An 18,189-nucleotide genomic window follows, 5' to 3' on the forward strand; every position below is an offset into this window, starting at 1 on the left:
AAAAGAACATAACACATCTATTATGATGATTTGAAGTTTTAAAATCAATATAAGCATTCTTAAGACCAAACAAAACACATAACTTTTGTTTAATTTTCAAGAACATAATTAAATCTTATAATGTTATTGTAGAACCAACTAAAAAATAAGAAGTCCACTTTGGAAAAGACATAACGTAATGGGAGATCAAAATCTAACCAAAGTATAACAACGACGTTTGATTAAAAAAAAGTGGTTTCTACATCCTCTTATAAAATAAAAGTCCACTTTAGACAAAACAAACTTCCATCAGATACCATAAGACCAAATTTTATTTAAGTCACATAAAACCATAACCGACAGATACCAAGAGAGCAGGCAGGCTTCGTGAAGGGCAGAGGAACGCGGGAACAAATACTAAACGTTCGACAAATCATAGAGAAGAGCAGGGAATTCAACAGCCCCTTGGTTCTGTGCTTTATTGACTACAAGAAAGCCTTCGACTGCGTGTAATGGGACAAACTGTGGAATGTTCTACTCGAAATGGGAGCCCCTGAACACCTCGTTGCTTTGATCAAGAGTCTGTACGCTGAAAACCGTTCGTTCATTAGAATAGGCACTGAATGCTCCAATATGTTCCAAACAAAAAAGGGAGTGAGACAGGGGTGCATCTTGTCTCCTGCACTTTTTAACATATATGGAGAATACATCATTCGGAAAACCATCGAAAATTGGGACAAGGGTTTCCCTATTGGTGGGAAAAGGTTATCGAATCTCCGATATGCAGACGACACCATTCTTTTGGCAACATCAATGGAAGACATGAGTGAATTATTTCAAAGACTCGAATTAGAAAGTGGCAACGTAGGTCTCGCTGTGAACAGAGCGAAAACCAAAGTGATAGTGGTGGATCGAGCCGGAAAGTTAGCAAATGTCACCTGCAACATTCCTGGCATTGATATAGTCGACCGCTATATTTACCTGGGTTCCCAAATCTGCAATGATGGCAAATGTGTGTCCGAGATAAGAAGGCGAATCGGGATGGCAAAGGATGCTATGACCCGTTTAAATAACATTTGGAAGAAAAGGGGAATTGGTATCAAAACCAAGATCAGATTGATACGAGCACTAGTATTCCCTATCTTCCTGTATGGAGTGGAAACGTGGACTATCCTGGCCAGAGAGAGAAAAAGGATTGATGCATTTGAGATGTGGTGCTGGAGACGAATGTTGCGAATACCTTGGACGGCAAGACGTACTAATGCATCAATCTTAACCCAGCTCCGAGTGAAAACTCGTCTATCCACCATATGCCAACAGCGTATACTATCATATTTCGGACACACAGTGCGCAGAGGTGACGAAAGTTTGGAAAAACTGATAGTGATTGGACACACCGAAGGCAGGAGATCACGCGGTCGTTCACCAATAAGATGGACCGATCAACTTAAAGACTCGTCATCCTCTGCTTTCTACACGGTCGTCGGAGACGCGTTGGACAGAAACCGGTGGAGACAGATCATCCGCTCTAGATGCAACCCTGATACTGACCACGATCCTCAGACATGAGGGACCGACCAAAGAAGAAGAAGAGAAAACCATAAAATCGATACACACACCAATTGCAATTTTACATGCTTACAATTGAAAAAAACTTGCTTTCTTAAATAAAAATAATCACTTTATCCAAAATCCCCGTAATATTTTACTTGATTACAAACACGTCGACTCACTTTCACCCCCCGAACCACACTGAGCGACGGCGCAAACGTTCCAGTAATGGCTCGATAGCCGCGTTAAAACGAAATAAGGTGCACAAGTTTAAACCTTACGCCCTACAACAGTGAAGTAATTATTATGTGGTTAGTTTTACTTGATCCTTGTAAACGTAGTAAAAGACATGTCTCTCATATTTTAATAGTGTGTGAATTTGTGTTAAACCACTACTCGACTAAACATTATTTCCCACCAAATAGCGTAACTGCAAGACATTCACATTCATGAGCGGCAAACACGTAGTAACCTACACTTGCGTCAGACCAACGGAGGTTGTACATGACAAAAGTATAAATTATATGGAATTAAAAATGCTGTAAATACAATGATTTAAATTTTGAGTTTTTTTGCTATTTACTGCGTGTTTGCGTGAGTACTTTTCAAGAAAAAGGAGAACTTTTTGTGTTCCTATTTTCCCCATTTTTCATCGTTTTGGCACGTGGATTCGACTTATCGACGCAGAAAAAAATGGAGATTCCAAAAATGCAATAATTTTTTTTTGCTTATTATTAACCGGACAACTAAAATATTAAACAGGAACTTTCATTGGGCATATAATAGTATAATTTGGCTGTGCATTAATATTTTAGCGCCATAAAAAATATATTAGCCTCAAATATAAGCATCATATTATTAAAAAACTGGCAGCAAAATCAAGCCACCCAAAAAATTATGGGGAACTTAAAGTGGTAGGTTGGCGACTAAAATAATAAATTGGCAACTAATATGGTAAAGCGATTATAAAATTTAGCTTTCATCTAGTTTTTCACACCTAAGTAATCAACTATAGTCATAACTGAGCATGTCGTTTCAGCTAGGTAGTATTTTAACACGAAAGCAGTGAAGCAGTTAATTAATGTTGGTCACATTTTACACAAAACACCTCATATTAATTTACCAATACGTAATGGTCAGTGTACTTATAGTCGAAATTACTAATCATGAAACGCCTAATGGCCGTTATACCACCAGATCTTTAAATGTTTAATTACTAATTTCAATAGTTACCACTGTCTTCTGCTAGAGTCAACAGATAGGTGCGACGACGAGCGAAGCGAGGAGGAGCGTGTTAGGTTGACCGTGTAATGACCAAACAAAATATTTTAAAAGAACTTCATTTTTGAATGAATAGATAGCCGTTTTCTTTTTAAAATATGCTTCACAAATGGTCTTCAATATAATAATTCGGTCGCCAAATAAATACTTGGTACCTGCCTAAAAATAATCAAAAGCTGTAACTGCATTAAAATACAAATCATATTGATATATTTTAAGGCTCCGTTTTTGTTGCCAAACTATTAATTTTAGTACCCATTTCTATTTTTTTAAACTACCCAAATTCAATTATTTAGTTGACCGGTTAAATACGTGCCAAAAATTTTTTGACCTTCTGTGGGTTACTACGTGTTTGCTTTCGGGCGTCGATATGTATCAAATAAAAGAGCTCATTGTGAGAATCCAAATATAATTTTAGGATAAACATTTTAGAAATGTGCAGTCAAGCGTAAGTCGGACTTAATTACTTCATTTTTGATCCGACCCTACGGGTTTTTCACTCGTTTCACATAAAAATACATTGTTAAAAATTGTGTAATTGAATCTGACTCGCACTTGGCCGGTTTTTTTAAATTTTCAAGCAGATGGGTTAATTGATGGTGGCAAATATAAAACTGATTCGTTTTCTTGTATAAATAAATAATTGGTTGATTAAAATAAATAATAAAAATAATTAATAATACCTTTTTCTATAATCATTCTAAAGCTGCTATAAAAAATATTAAATTAAAATTATAAAATAAAACATCGGAAACTATTTATTAACAAACAGGAAAAAACATGTAACAAACATACACTAATTAATTAATAAGTAGAAAAGTAATAAAAAGCAATAAACAAAAAAAAAACATATTTCGGCGCACACAGCGTACTGCAGGACGCAAAATGATTCCTACGCAGCGATACGCTTCGCTTTTTCGAGGAAAGCACTGATATTCTGCCGGTTACAAATAATAATACTCATTTTATCTTGCTGCGACGTTTTCAATTTAACCGGTTTATTTCGTTCCTCAAGAACGAAACGAGAACGTAATTGGTGTAAACCGTTATTTCAAAAGAACAGTTCTTTAACCGGTAACCGCAAACGGAAACGAAATCCATTTCGTTCCCGGGCAAATGAACGAAACCGGTTTGAGCGTTGAGAACGGTTTCCGAGCCCTGGGTATAGATGATGGTTTTTATCGGCCAACTTTTAAAGGATTAATTTGGAATGTTTCACAGCTAGTATAATGCCTCTCGTTAGTGTGATGAAAACGTCTCGTTTGTGTTTCATCAGGGCAGAAAAGTTTGTTCTCCTCTCGTGCCTTGAAACCCTCCCAACAGTCAAGATTCCACTTTTTTAACCACTCGCTACGCTTGTGGTCATGTACGACGTTACTAAACAGATTCAACAGTTCCATGTTAAAAGAATGAGAGAGTTGCCAGGATTGTAACATCAGAAGAGATTGTAATTCCTACCTACATTACCTACCTACTATAAAGTATTTTGTATACTTACGACGACGACGACGGCGTTACACTGCCGGTCTGCTCCGACTTTAAGTACCTCGGTTCGCTCGTACAGTGCGATGGCGATATTGACCGTGACGTGAAAAACCGGATTAGCACAGGATGGATGAAATGGCGACAGGTTACGGGAACCATTTGCGACGCCCGAATGCCTCTTCGGTTGAAGGGTAAAATTTATAAATCAGTCATAAGACCTGTCGTCATGTATGGATCAGAGTGTTGGGCCCTAAAGGTGACGGATGAAAAGAGATTGCATGTAGCGGAGATGAGAATGTTGAGATGGATGTGTGGCGTGACGAGAATGGATAGGATAAGGAATGAGTATATAAGAGGAAGCCTGAAAGTTGCACCCATAACAGAAAAAGTAAGGGTAAATCGCCTAGCGTGGTACGGGCATGTGATGCGGAGGGATGAAAGTCATGTGACGAGAAAGGTATTACGAATGAATGTGGAGGGAAGTACGAGGAAAGGAAAACCGAGGAAAAGGTGGATGGACTGTGTGAGAGATGATATGAAACGAATGCAAGTGAATGATGAAATGACGGGCGACAGAGAGGTGTGGAAGAGAAAGACATGCTGCGCCGACCCCAAGTGAATGGGACAAGGGCAGGAGAATGATGATGATAAAGTATTTTGTATTTTGAAAATAGGTCCCAAAAACTATATCAAATAAAATACAAAATAGTTTTCTTCAAAAGGTATTTAAATACAAAATAGGTATTTTGCATTTTGTATTTGCATTTTAAATACAAGTATTTCAAATAAGTCACATCTCTGTATATAACAAAGTTGAGAAATATCTGTGAAAATATGATGCTTGTTGTGGAACTGCCGCACTTTGTCGATCATCAAATTCAGTGCAGAGTAAACTTAGACGGACTCTAGGACGCTTTATTAGGCCCACTTGCACCATCCCACTAACCTGGAGTTAAGAGTTTAAAACGTTAACCAACAGGCCTATTCGGATTTCGAGATAATCACAAGATCCAGAGACGATTTAGGGATCAACTAGATCTACATTAGATATCGACTAGATGTGACTTGGATATCTAAGTCATGACTTGTTGAAATCGTTCAAGTGGACCTCCAGAATCGCGGAAACGTCAAATTTGACATATCTATCTTACAAATATCTTTAAATTATCCATATCATTAACTTGTTGAAGTCTAGTAGAAATCTAATTCATTTTCTGAATCGAGCCGCTAGTGTCAAATTATACTGGTAACCATGGTAACTCCAGGTTTGACCGGTTAACCACGGGTTAGTGGAATGGTGCAAGTGGGCCTTAGTGTAATAAAATTCTACTATGACAATTTATAATGTGTATGTTTTTTGTTTTCAGTGTATCCGGATCAAGGTCGGAAGAGGTGAGAAAAAAATTGTTTATTAATAAGTACTTACCTATCTAATAAAATATTTATCTTGACAAGTCATTTGACTGCGACCCTGAGTCACAACAACAACAACACAAGTGAGTTTGACGACCGGTCTGGCCTAGTGGGTAGTGACCCTGCCTGCGAAGCCGATGGTCCTGGGTTCGAATCCCAGTAAGGGCATTTATTTGTATGATGATACAGATATTTGTTCCTGAGTCATGGGTGTTTTCTATCTATTTAAGTATTTGTATATTATATATATCGTTGTCTGAGTACCCACAACACAAGCCTTCTTGAGCTTACTGTGGGACTTAGTCAATCTGTGTAAGAATGTCCTATAATATTTATTTATTTTATTTATTTATTTATTTAAAACAACTAAAATAGTAAGTTTTAATCTTATTTAGTACCTGTCATATATGTAAATGTGTGGGTAGACTCTTTTACTTTCTATGATAAAAAGTAACTGAAGGTACTTCACTTATATTCCTATGTAAGTCGTGTCAATATGTGCTCCCTAGCATATTAAAAGTTATTTCCATTTAAACAGTGTTTTATTGGACATAATAGTGGCGACGTACGTAAAGTGGATATATTGTTATCAAGATGTCAAAACAAGCAGTGAAATTTCATGAGTTTAACCCTAAAACAGACTGTTGGGAAAATTACCTGGATAGGTTAAACTATTGTTTTGAGGCCAATGGTGTTAGTACGGACGATGCAAAAAAGGCCAATTTTTTTACAGTGTGTGGCTCACAAGTGTTTGAGACGTGCTTAGCATTAATTACTCCAAAAAAATCGAGTGAAGTGACATTCAGTGAAATTGTAACTATTTTAACTGAACATTACAGCCCGAAGCCCAATGAAATATCAATGTCATATAAGTTTTATAAACGAGACCAAAAACAAGGCGAAAAAGCGTCTGAATATATTACGGCTTTGAGGAAAATTGGTTCGTTTTGTAATTTCAAAGACTTGGAACGAATGCTACGCGACCGTCTTGTGTGCGGTATGAACGATCATAAATTGCAATATGAATTGCTAAAAAAGAATAAACTCAGTTACAAAGACGTTGTTGATGCGATACTTTCGTCCGAGAGTGCGGAGAAAGACGTTCGTATGATCGTGGCAGGTAGTTGCGTTTCCGACGGATCCACATCGAGCGCGACGGCCGGCGGCACCGAGCCGGCGGCGGCGTCCACTGCGCCGGAGCCCATGGATGTCAACGCGGTACATTCCAAGCGCACTTCCGGCGGTACAAGCACCAGGTTGTGCTACAGATGTGGAGATCACCACGGAGGAGAATGTCGTTTTGCTAACGCAATCTGCCGTTATTGCAAGAAAAAGGGACATTTGGAGAAAATATGCCTTGCTAAGAAAAAAGGTGGCAACAGGACCGTTAACTACACACACACTCAAGAAGAGCAAGATGAATACATCGGCGGTATCTACAACGTGGGCGCGGACAGCCGCGTACCGCCGTTCGACGTGCAGGTGGCGCTGAACGGCGTGCAGCAACGCATGCAAGTGGACACGGGCGCAGCCTACTCGCTCGTGAACGAGCGCACGTGGCGCGCGCTGGCGCGGCCGCCACTGACGCAGCCGCCGATCGCGCTACGCACCTGGACGAGCGCGCCTCTCGAGTTGATAGGGCAGACGACTCTTCATGTGCAGTATAAGGACATTACTTGTGATTTAAGTATTTATGTCGCTAAGGGTAAAGGTCCTAACCTTATAGGCCGCGATTGGTTTGCGCCGCTTAAATTCTCACTGAACGTTGACAGTAATGACAGTGTATTGAACTTAGACATCGATCATAATACGGATACGATTATGGCAAGACATAGTGAGGTATTTAAAGACGGATTAGGTACATACCGAGGGCAACCAGTGACCATTCATGTGAAACCGGGCGCTGCGCCTAAATATATTAAAGCGCGACCAGTACCATATGCTATTAAAGATCGTGTGGAAAAAGAAATTGATAGATTGGTCCACGAAAAGGTACTTCGCCCGGTGTCTTTTTCTGAATGGGCGACTCCAGTCGTACCCATTATAAAAAAGTCAGGTGACATACGATTGTGCGGGGATTACCGCAGCACGGTAAATCAAGCTACAGAATCGGATACCTATCCGATGCCGACTGCTAATGAAGTTTTCGCTACCATTGCAGGGGGCAAGTATTTCTCAACACTAGACTTGAACCGGGCATATACACAGGTGACCGTCGACGACGCGACGGCTAAACTACTTACTTTGAATACATGCAAAGGTTTGTACTCGGTTCATCGTCTAGCATTTGGAGTCAAGGCGAGTCCGGGTATCTTTCAGCGATTGATGACAGCATTGTTAGCCGGAATACAGGGGGTGGCGGTCCTCATCGACGACATCATCATATCTGGTCGCACCCTCTCCGAAATGTGGCAGCGCTTGGACGAGGTACTCACTCGTATTGGTAAAGCTGGTCTTCGGCTCAACAGGAACAAGTGTAAGTTAGCCAGACAAAAGGTTGAATTCCTCGGGTACGTTATTGATGCCGTAGGTATACACCCGGCGCCAAGTAAAGTGGAAGCTATTATAAACACTCCGGAACCGCAAAATGTACACGAACTACAGGCTTTTCTCGGTCTTTACAACTTCTATGAGAGGTTCATACCACATAAAGCTACGATGCTTGAACCTCTTCATCGGCTGCTCGACAAAACTCAAGCGTGGAAATGGACAGAGATCGAACAGACGGCATTCGAAAAGGCCAAACACTTACTGTCGTTTGATATGACTTTAGTTCATTATGATTTGAATAAACGTTTATTACTGACATGTGACAGCTCGGAATATGGCGTGGGCGCGGTACTCGCGCACGTGATGGACGACGGTCAGGAGCGCCCTATAGCCATGAGCTCGCGGACGCTACATATTCATGAACGGCGTTATTCTCAACTCGACAAAGAAGCGGCATCGATCATGTTTGGCATTCAAAAATTCCACAATTATTTAATCGGACGTTCCTTTACAATAGTGACAGATCATAAGCCGTTGCTTGGCATTTTTGATCCGAAGAAGCCAATGCCTGGCATGATATCACCTCGACTAACGAGAATAGCTCTGGCTTTGACCGCGCACAGCTACGAAATAATCTACAAGCCAGGACCCCAGATCGGACACGCCGATGGTTTAAGTAGATGGCCACAGCCAGTGCCTGATCAACCGGAACAAGATTTCAGCGAGATTTTACTCATAGCGGAAACACCACAAGATTTCCCTTTTGATGCTGATCAGATAGCAAAAGAAACAAAAAAAGATGTTACGTTGGCGGCAGTCATGAATCACATATACCGTGGCTGGCCTGCTAAGATAACTGATAATGAGTTACGGCCGTATTGGCTTCATCGTACGGAATTATCTCTACAGGAGGATTGTATACTATTAGGCTGTCGAGTGGTGATTCCTCCGGCGTTGCGTAAAGCAACTCTACATGTACTTCATAGTACTCACAATGGCATTGTACAAACAAAAGCTCTGGCAAGGAGTTATGTTTGGTGGCCACAGCTCAATGAAGAAATTGAAAAGCTTATTGGGAACTGTTCCATATGCCTGGAACATCGGCACATGCCACCTAAGACCAGTCACGAATGGATTACGCCTACAAGGCCGTGGTCTAGAATACACGTGGATTTTGCGGGCCCTTTTCAAGGAAAGATTTTTCTGATAGTGGTGGACTCTTATTCTAGATGGCCTGAAGTGTTCATGGTCCCTAACACAAGCTCGGCTACAGTCATTAAAAACTTGCGTGGGTTGTTTGCCACTCATGGTTTATGTGAAACTATTGTGTCTGACAACGGCACAGCATTTACATCGACAGAAATGGAACAATTTCTTCAGGCTAATAAAATAAAACATGCTAAGACTGCGCCTTATCATCCTGCCACAAACGGTTTAGCTGAAAGGATGGTTCAAACGGTAAAAAATAAGTTGCGTAAAATGAATAATATGCCATGGGATGTGTTGATTACTAACATGCTCTTAGGTTTGAGGTCGACCCCTTGCTCGGCAACAAACAAAAGCCCTGCTGAACTACTGATGAATAGAAAGCTACGCACTTTGCTGGACGTGATTCACCCCGATAATATAGCTCATAAAAAAGTAGAACAGCAAATCGATCGAAATGCACAAGTCAAACGGAGAGAAAGCAACATCGGCCAAAAAGTTATGTACAGAAATTATGGAAAAGGCGCTAAATGGTTGCCAGGAACAGTTGTTAGCAAAGGTGGTCCTTCTAGTTACCAAGTTGAAGCTACAGATGGTTCATTAGTTAACAGACACATTGATCAATTGATTAAAACTACAGCAGAAGACTCAACTGTAACCGACAGAGTGTTGCCTGAAGATGAGGTGATAAGGGGAGAAGGTACACCAGATGAAGATAATAATGACAAGTGTACAGATATGGAGAGTGCCAGTGATGCTGATTATAAGGATGATACAATCATTGAAATACCTAGCTCTAATCAATGGGCTGCTATGCTGGGAATACCTCCAATTGAAACAAGTCAATCTGTAGGGAAAGTCAGTAAGAAAGCAAGACAGCATTCTAAGGCTCCCTACGATAGACCAGGGAAGAGTAACAACTAATCAAGTTAAATGATTCATTTAGTTTTGCTATAGTGGAGTTTGATTGTCTGCTTTGGCCAGTTTCTATTTTTGTTAATTTGTCAAATTAGTACATACTTACTTAGGGGGGAGATATGTCATATATGTAAATGTGTGGGTAGACTCTTTTACTTTCTATGATAAAAAGTAACTGAAGGTACTTCACTTATATTCCTATGTAAGTCGTGTCAATATGTGCTCCCTAGCATATTAAAAGTTATTTCCATTTAAACAGTGTTTTATTGGACATAATAGTACCTTTGATTTTTATAAGTATAAATTTTTCTTGAGCATACATTAACGAAAAACGATAGTTCTTTGGGGCCCCAGGCAATTATTGACAATCTTGTGTAGAAAACGCCAATTGAAACATATATATAATGCATGGAAATGAAAACGTCACGTTGGCGTTTTTCTAAATCAAAAATCCTATACAATATCATATTACCTACTCATGATGATAGTCATGATACTCGGCCGACGATTCTTACAGGCCTTGGATGAATTAATGAATTAATGATTTATTGTAAATTGAGCAGGTAAATAGCAGGTACAATTGTAAAATAAATTGGTAGGAATATACTGAAATTTACTAAAAATATAAATACCAATCGAAATCTCAAAATCCTAATTTAGGCAGCAAAGTGTGTCATTAGTCATTACTCATGATTGACTTATCAAAACAACATCAATGGTCGGCGAAGCTTTGGCGGTATTGGTAGCAAATAATGAGTCACTGTGAGTTATAATGTGAGCCTAATTAGTTATAATGACTGCTTTGATATCGTATCGCTGTTCATTTAATTTTTTAATTTAATAGAAGCTGTAAACATTCCGTTTTGATTGAAATTCAAAAATATGTAATTTTCATAAACAGTTTTAGTCATTTTATATACAGTAAAAAGAATACAAAAAATTACTCGTCTTTTGGTCTTATTTAATTCTAGGTATAATGAATAAAAAGTTATGTTAATTTTAATTTATTATGTGTAGGTATTTTACTTTGCAACGTATGCAGGGTTAAGATTATTCATAACATACCAATTATATTAGGGATAAAAAATATAGAAACCATAAAATGAGTTAAAAATCACAACTAAAATTGTTCAATAGCAATAGCCTGCCTTTCCTGGTGTAAAGGTGCCCATTATGCTTGTGGCACTAGCACGCTGGATTACTATGGACAGACTTTGCATCAATAACGACTCGGAGAGGAAATCTTTCCACTTCTTACTAGGTCGCTGAGTCATTTACAAAACGCTTAAAATAAATAGCCTATGTAATTTTTGCATAATATAATAATTAACAAACTTTTAGGATTAATAAATTTTTGTTAAATAACCCGAAACTCAGGACAGACTTCCGTCGTGCCGGAAGATAGGTGGGTGATAATACTTGTATGACTCACAGCCGTATAGATAACCGTGAAAACCGTGATGACGTTACAGTAAAGAAATAAATAGGTACCTACCTAATAACTAACTAAGTTTCATAAAACTATAAATGTAAAGTTTATTAAAACCTTGATCGATATCTTTATTTTAATATTATTTAATTGGGTACACTAAATAGATACCCTTCAAGATAATGAAAAATAAACTAATGAATATGGCTTATGAACAATCTTATGAACTAGCACTAGATCTAAAACCACTGGATACAACAAGTTTTACAAGTAAGCGCAAATGTTACAAAAAGTATCAATAGGTACCATAGCACGGCTACACTGAAAAATATCAAAGATTTTGTAACAATCTAAGCATTACATTATAAAGGGCGTAATAAACTTTACATTTATTAGATATAAACATTCAATTCACAAATGAAACAAACTTAAACAAAGATCGCAACAGATGTCAGCATTTCACGAGAGAAGATATTATCAGACTTTAACGTTATTTTTCATATATTTACAGGCAGAACCGGAGCTAGTGTGCTGCGATCTCTACAATTGGGACGACGATACAGAAGCCTGCGTGCCAGACTGCGAACACGGATGCATACACGGAACATGTGTCGCTCCGAACCACTGCGTGTGCGCACCACCGATGATCCTACACAACAGCACCACCCCTAACACCTGCTTACAACCCGTCTGTGATCAACCTTGTATTAACGGAAACTGTACAGCTAACAACCAATGTACCTGCAATATAGGCTTCAAACCAATAGATTTATACACCTGTGTTCCTCACTGTACCAACTGTACTAACGGTGATTGCGTCAGTCCGAATGTCTGCAACTGTCATAAAGGGTACACTAAGAAAAATGGTAAATGTACGCCTCAGTGCAAAAGTGATTGTAGAAATGGATACTGCTCGGAACCTGATAAATGCACTTGTAATGATGGATACGAATTAAAAGGTGATAAATGCGAGCCTATTTGTGAGACATCTTGCCAAAATGGCGACTGTATAGCACCGAACACTTGTGAATGTAAACTTGGATATGAACCAAAGAATGGACGTAAAGAAATATGCATACCTAAATGCAGTAGCGATTGTAACAATGGATATTGCTCAGAACCTGATAAATGCACTTGTAATGACGGATACGAATTACGAGGAAATAAATGTCAGCCAGTTTGTAAGAAAACTTGCCAAAATGGCGATTGCATTGCACCGAATAAGTGTGAATGTAAAGAAGGATTTGAATCTAAGAATGGACATAAAGAAATATGCGTACCTAAATGCGGTAGTGGTTGTAGCAATGGATACTGCTCAGAACCTGGTAAATGCACTTGTGATGATGGATACGAATTACGAGATAGTAAATGTCAACCTGTTTGTAAAACACCTTGCCAAAATGGCGACTGTATAGAACCCAACAAGTGTAAATGCAAAGAAGGATATGAACCTAAAAATGGACATAAAGAAATATGCATAGCTAAATGCAGTAGCGATTGTAAACATGGATATTGCTCAGAACCTGGTAAATGCACTTGTAATGATGGATACGAATTACGGGGTAATAAATGTCAGCCCGTTTGTAAGAAACCTTGCCAAAATGGCATCTGTACAGCACCGAATATCTGTGAATGTAAAAAAGGATATGTGCCAAAGAATGGACACAAAGAAATATGCATACCTAAATGCAGTAACAATTGTAGCCATGGATATTGCTCAGAACCTGGTAAATGCACTTGTAATGATGGGTACAAATTAAATAACAATAAATGTGAGCCAGTTTGTACAGAACCGTGCAAAAATGGAAATTGTGTAGCGCCAGATACATGCAAATGTTTTAATGGATTTGAAAAAGCTGGAGACACCTGCTCGCCTAAATGTGATTTGTGTACTAACGGAGTCTGCAAAGCTCCCAACATGTGTGAATGCAACAAAGGTTATGATCGTACAGATAAAGGTTGCGTCCCGATATGCGAGAAAATTTGCGTTAATGGCTTTTGTTCAGCTCCAAATGAATGCACCTGCAATACTGGATTCACTCAAGATACATTAGATCCTTCAATCTGTTACGAAAATTGCGGTCCTGATATGGATTTGATCAATGGAACCTGTGTTGTGTCTCTTCCGTGAGTATTAAGAGCAAGGCATTGGCTCCCTTTTTTATAGTTTTGAACAAAGTTATTTTCTGATGTAATTATCCGAGGATAATCAATCGAGATTGACAGCATGAGTTCAACTATAAAACGTCAATAATTTTAGCAGACCTACATAAAAGTTAGTGTAACTTATTCAGAAAGAAAGGGTATTTTTGGCCAGATATGTTGTTTGAATATCTCTGTGCTGGTTGAATAAATTTTGTACAAATCGGCTTGTAGACGACATTATGAGTATTCATTAACCAATGTTCATGATGAAATATGGTAGAAATGTAGTTTATAACAAATTCAATATTTAATTTTGAATATGAGAAGGATCTGCGTGTAGTGGGCTCAAAATATATGAAAATACTCTTGGCTTTGGTTTGTGTCTTATCACAAATGCTGATTTGATCTTTTATTATTTTTCAGACCAAATCCGGAAATGTCGTCAGGAACCACCACGGGGTAAGTTTACTAACCTTATTTTTAGTAGAAGAGTACCAATACCACCAGTTTTGACATTGACATATTCACTTCACATCTAAGTAACTTACTATTTCTATGCATCTCGCTGGTACTTGCATATTAGTGCAATCGAGATATGAGCTAATATGTCAATGTCAAAACTGGTGGTAGTCGTAGAGGTGTACTCTTAGAAAAACACGTGCCTCGAATTTGACAGGTGAAGTAGAATGTAGATATCGATAATGTCGCTTTGCGCCGCTGGTCTAGGAACAAACTTGTATGACAGTGAACGCACATGTGCTTCGGGGGTCGGGGGCAGTGAATGTGACAAGTGATTTTCAAAAGTTTGAAAATACAGTTTTATCCTGCCTCTCCTATTCCTTGTGGTATTTAATAAGTACTGTCACGGTTTTGATATATCCTAATTATTTTATATGTTTGTAGGCTGGCGAGTATGCAGATGACATGGATAGTAGGAGGAGCCGTCCTGCTGCTACTGATCGTGCTAGTGCTGGTGGTGATAAGCCGCCTCTACGCTAGGAAATCACCACAGAAGACACCTGAAGATGGTACCAGTCATTTGCACCTTTACTTCCATATGAAAATCTTGAATTTTTAACGATGAAACTTGCATGTTTTTTTGCATGCAATCCAAGTTTCCACCCGGAAGGGCGTGGTGGAAATAAAATACGATTGAAGTATTTACTATTTAGTGATCCGATCGTTTTCTCCTTCCGGTATTTTGATGTACTTATCCTCTTTTCTATCCTTTAGCTGCTCAGAGGCCTGTTAAAAGGTCTCCCAGTCCATTTTAATTTGAATCTTTGTCTTGACAAATCAAAATTGCATTTGTCTTGACAAATTTTGATGTCTTGGCGTATATTTTTGAAGTGAAAACTTTAGCGGCGCTGTGAACTTTTTGTGATGGGGAAAAAATGTTGAACTCGCGACAGCGTAAGACGTAAGACGCTTCGTAACACGAACACGTGACCTGATCGAAAAACTGTTACAATGTCATTGAGTTTTCACTTTGCCGGTACTCCCGGAGTGCAAACCGGTTTTTTTTTATCTATTATAATTTTCAGTGACATATTTTAAATTGCAGGACCCTACGGCAGCGTAGCGTACACCGTTCCGAACACCTTATTCCGAAAAGACGATCTCATCGAAGAAGAGGAAACGAACGATACTCTCTTGGACAGAGGAACCAGCGCTGTTTAATTACTACATAGATTTAAAGCCTTATCAACCTATTTATGAGGGCCACAAAGACTGTTTTCCCTTGTAGCCCCGAGCCGCAAGATGAATTTGCTTAAAAGTGATTGGATGGCAAGGAACTATACTATGGTCATCTGGCGGCCACCTAAAAAGCTGTAATAAAAGATCTTGAAAATGCCAACTGTCGGAAAAACATGAGTGTATTACATAATCTGACAAATAAACACACATTGTTATTTAAAAATATGACATTTAAAAATATGAGGTCAGTTCATTGGCAGGTATTTAATTGTAAAATGAAGAACTCAACTAAAGACGCAACGAATATAAGTAAGTTTTGTTTAGTGGTGAGATTATCGTCAAGTAACTTAAGCAATATTTTTTGACTATGAACTAAATATGGTTAGTAGAAAAAATTACCCCAAGGCTGATAAATCCTGATTCAAAGATTGTAAAAAGTACACTACTGCCAGCCACGTTCATATCATTATGGAAAATTACTTTTGTCTAATCTTACCCCACTTGTCTTGTCCCTAGTTACCCCACTTGAAATGAAATAAGGCAAAATTAAGGTTTACACTTTACTGTTTTGGTTAATGTTGTATTTTGGTCTAGTCAAAGAAGTATCATCAATTTCTGTTCACGTCTTCACTATTATTAGATAGGTACCTACTACCAAAAAGAATAGATAGTATAGAGGGGTCCTGTCACTGTCAATTTTGTAGTCACGGTACATTTACTGCCATCTATCGACACACGATTAAAACTTAAAACAAAATTGAAAATGTATAAAATAATCAAAATATCTTTACGGATAAATGATTCTTAATTTTTATTGTTTCATACTGACCCATGTTCGTTCACTGATATGTGTTAAAATTGTTAAATATGAAACGGTGTCGTTACCGCCATCTAGCCGAGAATAGGCCAAAGGTAATGGCGCCATCTATTCGAGAGTGACTTTTTCTTGGCCGTCCGAGGCACGTTTTTTTCTTAGACTTTATTTATCTTATACGGAGTTATATATATCTCTGCCTACTACCAACAATCCAACGTGTATAAAACTTCACTATAGGTAATCATCTATGTTGAATCAAAATGAGAAAAATGGTGTTGATAGTTTAAAATAGTTACTTATGTAAGTAGATATTAATAATTTAACAAAGGAGACACGATCTGAAACAGTGATTAATAAGATAAATAAAATTTAATTTTGAGACTGAGTTTTAATACATTTTACCTACCCTATGGATTTAAAAAACGGTGTTTGCAATATTTTCTCTTAAAAAGATTATAATGCTAACAGTGTATTACAATACACATTTATACTACACATTTCATCATCATCATCATCTCAGCCATAAGACGTCCACTGCTGAACATAGGCCTCCCCCTTGGACCTCCATACGTGCCGGATGGGGGGTGAATGCCATAATCGCCACGCTTGGCAGGCGGGTTGGCGATCGCAGTCGAGTACAGCGAATTTGAAGGACGCTGCTGCCTGTCCACTGGTGGTCTTGGACGTATTCATCATTAATACCCGGACATAAATTGTACTACAAACACGCAAAGGACATTGGCAGGAAACTTGTTAGGTAACTATAAGGGTGAATTGCAAAAATGTATGTAAATGTATGATTCCATTATGGCATAGAGAAATATATCAGTAAAGGAAGAGTGGCAACTCTATACATCTGAACCACTACCACCAGTTTTAACATTGACAGATACGCTCGCGTCTAAGTAACTTACTTTCTATGCATCTCGCTCGTACTCGCATATTAGTGCAAGCGAGATGTATAGAAAGTAATTTACGCGAGTTATTTCGTAGTCGACATCTAGCGTCAAGTAGCGGAATTCAGTACAGCTAGTTGACAATAGATGTCGCGGCGAACGAAAACTCTAATGCTCAACAATTTTCAGCTAAAATTATAACCTGATTAACCGGAAGTCTATATTCAACTCCTGCTTATAATATTAGTTGTAAATTGTTTTCTTCTTCGTGGTCGTGACCTCATGTCTGAGGGACGTGACTTCTATGGGTTATTCTTCCTAGTACTGCTCTCCAGTCCTCTCGATATTCGGCCAACTGCATCGTTGCCTGGAGCGAAGTGTGGGTAATATTTTGGACCGCATTTGACCATCTAAATTGTTTTAGTGGTACATTTTTTTTGTCAGTAGCGGCCCTTGTGACATCTGGCCCCTGTTTCACCAACGTGACAGGTGGGATGAATTGTAAAATCACTGTTGCTGACGTCACAGGCATCCATGAACTACGGTTACCGCTTATCATCGGGTGGGCCGTATTCCTGTTTGCCACCATCATTGTATTATTAAAAAAAACTTTATGATATCGGAAAAAAACAGATATTTCTCTTGCTAAGTTTATGACAATTGTCACAAGAAACACTACAATTGTCACGAAATTCCGACATATAACTCATTACCTGTCAAGAATTACCTACAATTCTTCTAAATCTTTGACAATTGTCAGAAACTTCGCAGGAGAAATATCTGTTTTTTTCCGATATAATAAAGTTTTTTTAAATAATACAATGTTGGTGGCAAACAGGAATACGGCCCGCCCGATGGTAAGTGGTAATCGTAGCCCATGG

The 18,189-nt window shown here is 38.6% G+C and overlaps 2 protein-coding genes across 2 annotated transcripts; both read left to right on the forward strand.

Annotated features, from left to right (window-relative positions):
- The first annotated feature begins 6,681 nt into the window (after positions 1-6,681).
- On the forward strand, positions 6,682-10,329 carry LOC134664710 (uncharacterized protein K02A2.6-like). Its single transcript, XM_063521456.1, has one exon. The coding sequence runs from the start codon at positions 6,682-6,684 to the stop codon at positions 10,327-10,329; it is 3,648 nt and encodes a 1,215-aa protein (XP_063377526.1).
- A 1,871-nt stretch (positions 10,330-12,200) lies between these two features.
- On the forward strand, positions 12,201-16,791 carry LOC134664711 (von Willebrand factor D and EGF domain-containing protein-like). The gene is made up of 4 exons (XM_063521457.1): positions 12,201-13,879; positions 14,321-14,356; positions 14,801-14,925; positions 15,462-16,791. The coding sequence occupies exons 1-4, from the start codon at positions 12,201-12,203 to the stop codon at positions 15,575-15,577; spliced, it is 1,956 nt and encodes a 651-aa protein (XP_063377527.1). The 3' UTR covers positions 15,578-16,791.
- Positions 16,792-18,189: the final 1,398 nt, after the last annotated feature.

This window comes from Cydia fagiglandana, chromosome 5 (assembly GCF_963556715.1).
Source record: "Cydia fagiglandana chromosome 5, ilCydFagi1.1, whole genome shotgun sequence".
Taxonomy (NCBI): domain Eukaryota; kingdom Metazoa; phylum Arthropoda; class Insecta; order Lepidoptera; family Tortricidae; genus Cydia; species Cydia fagiglandana.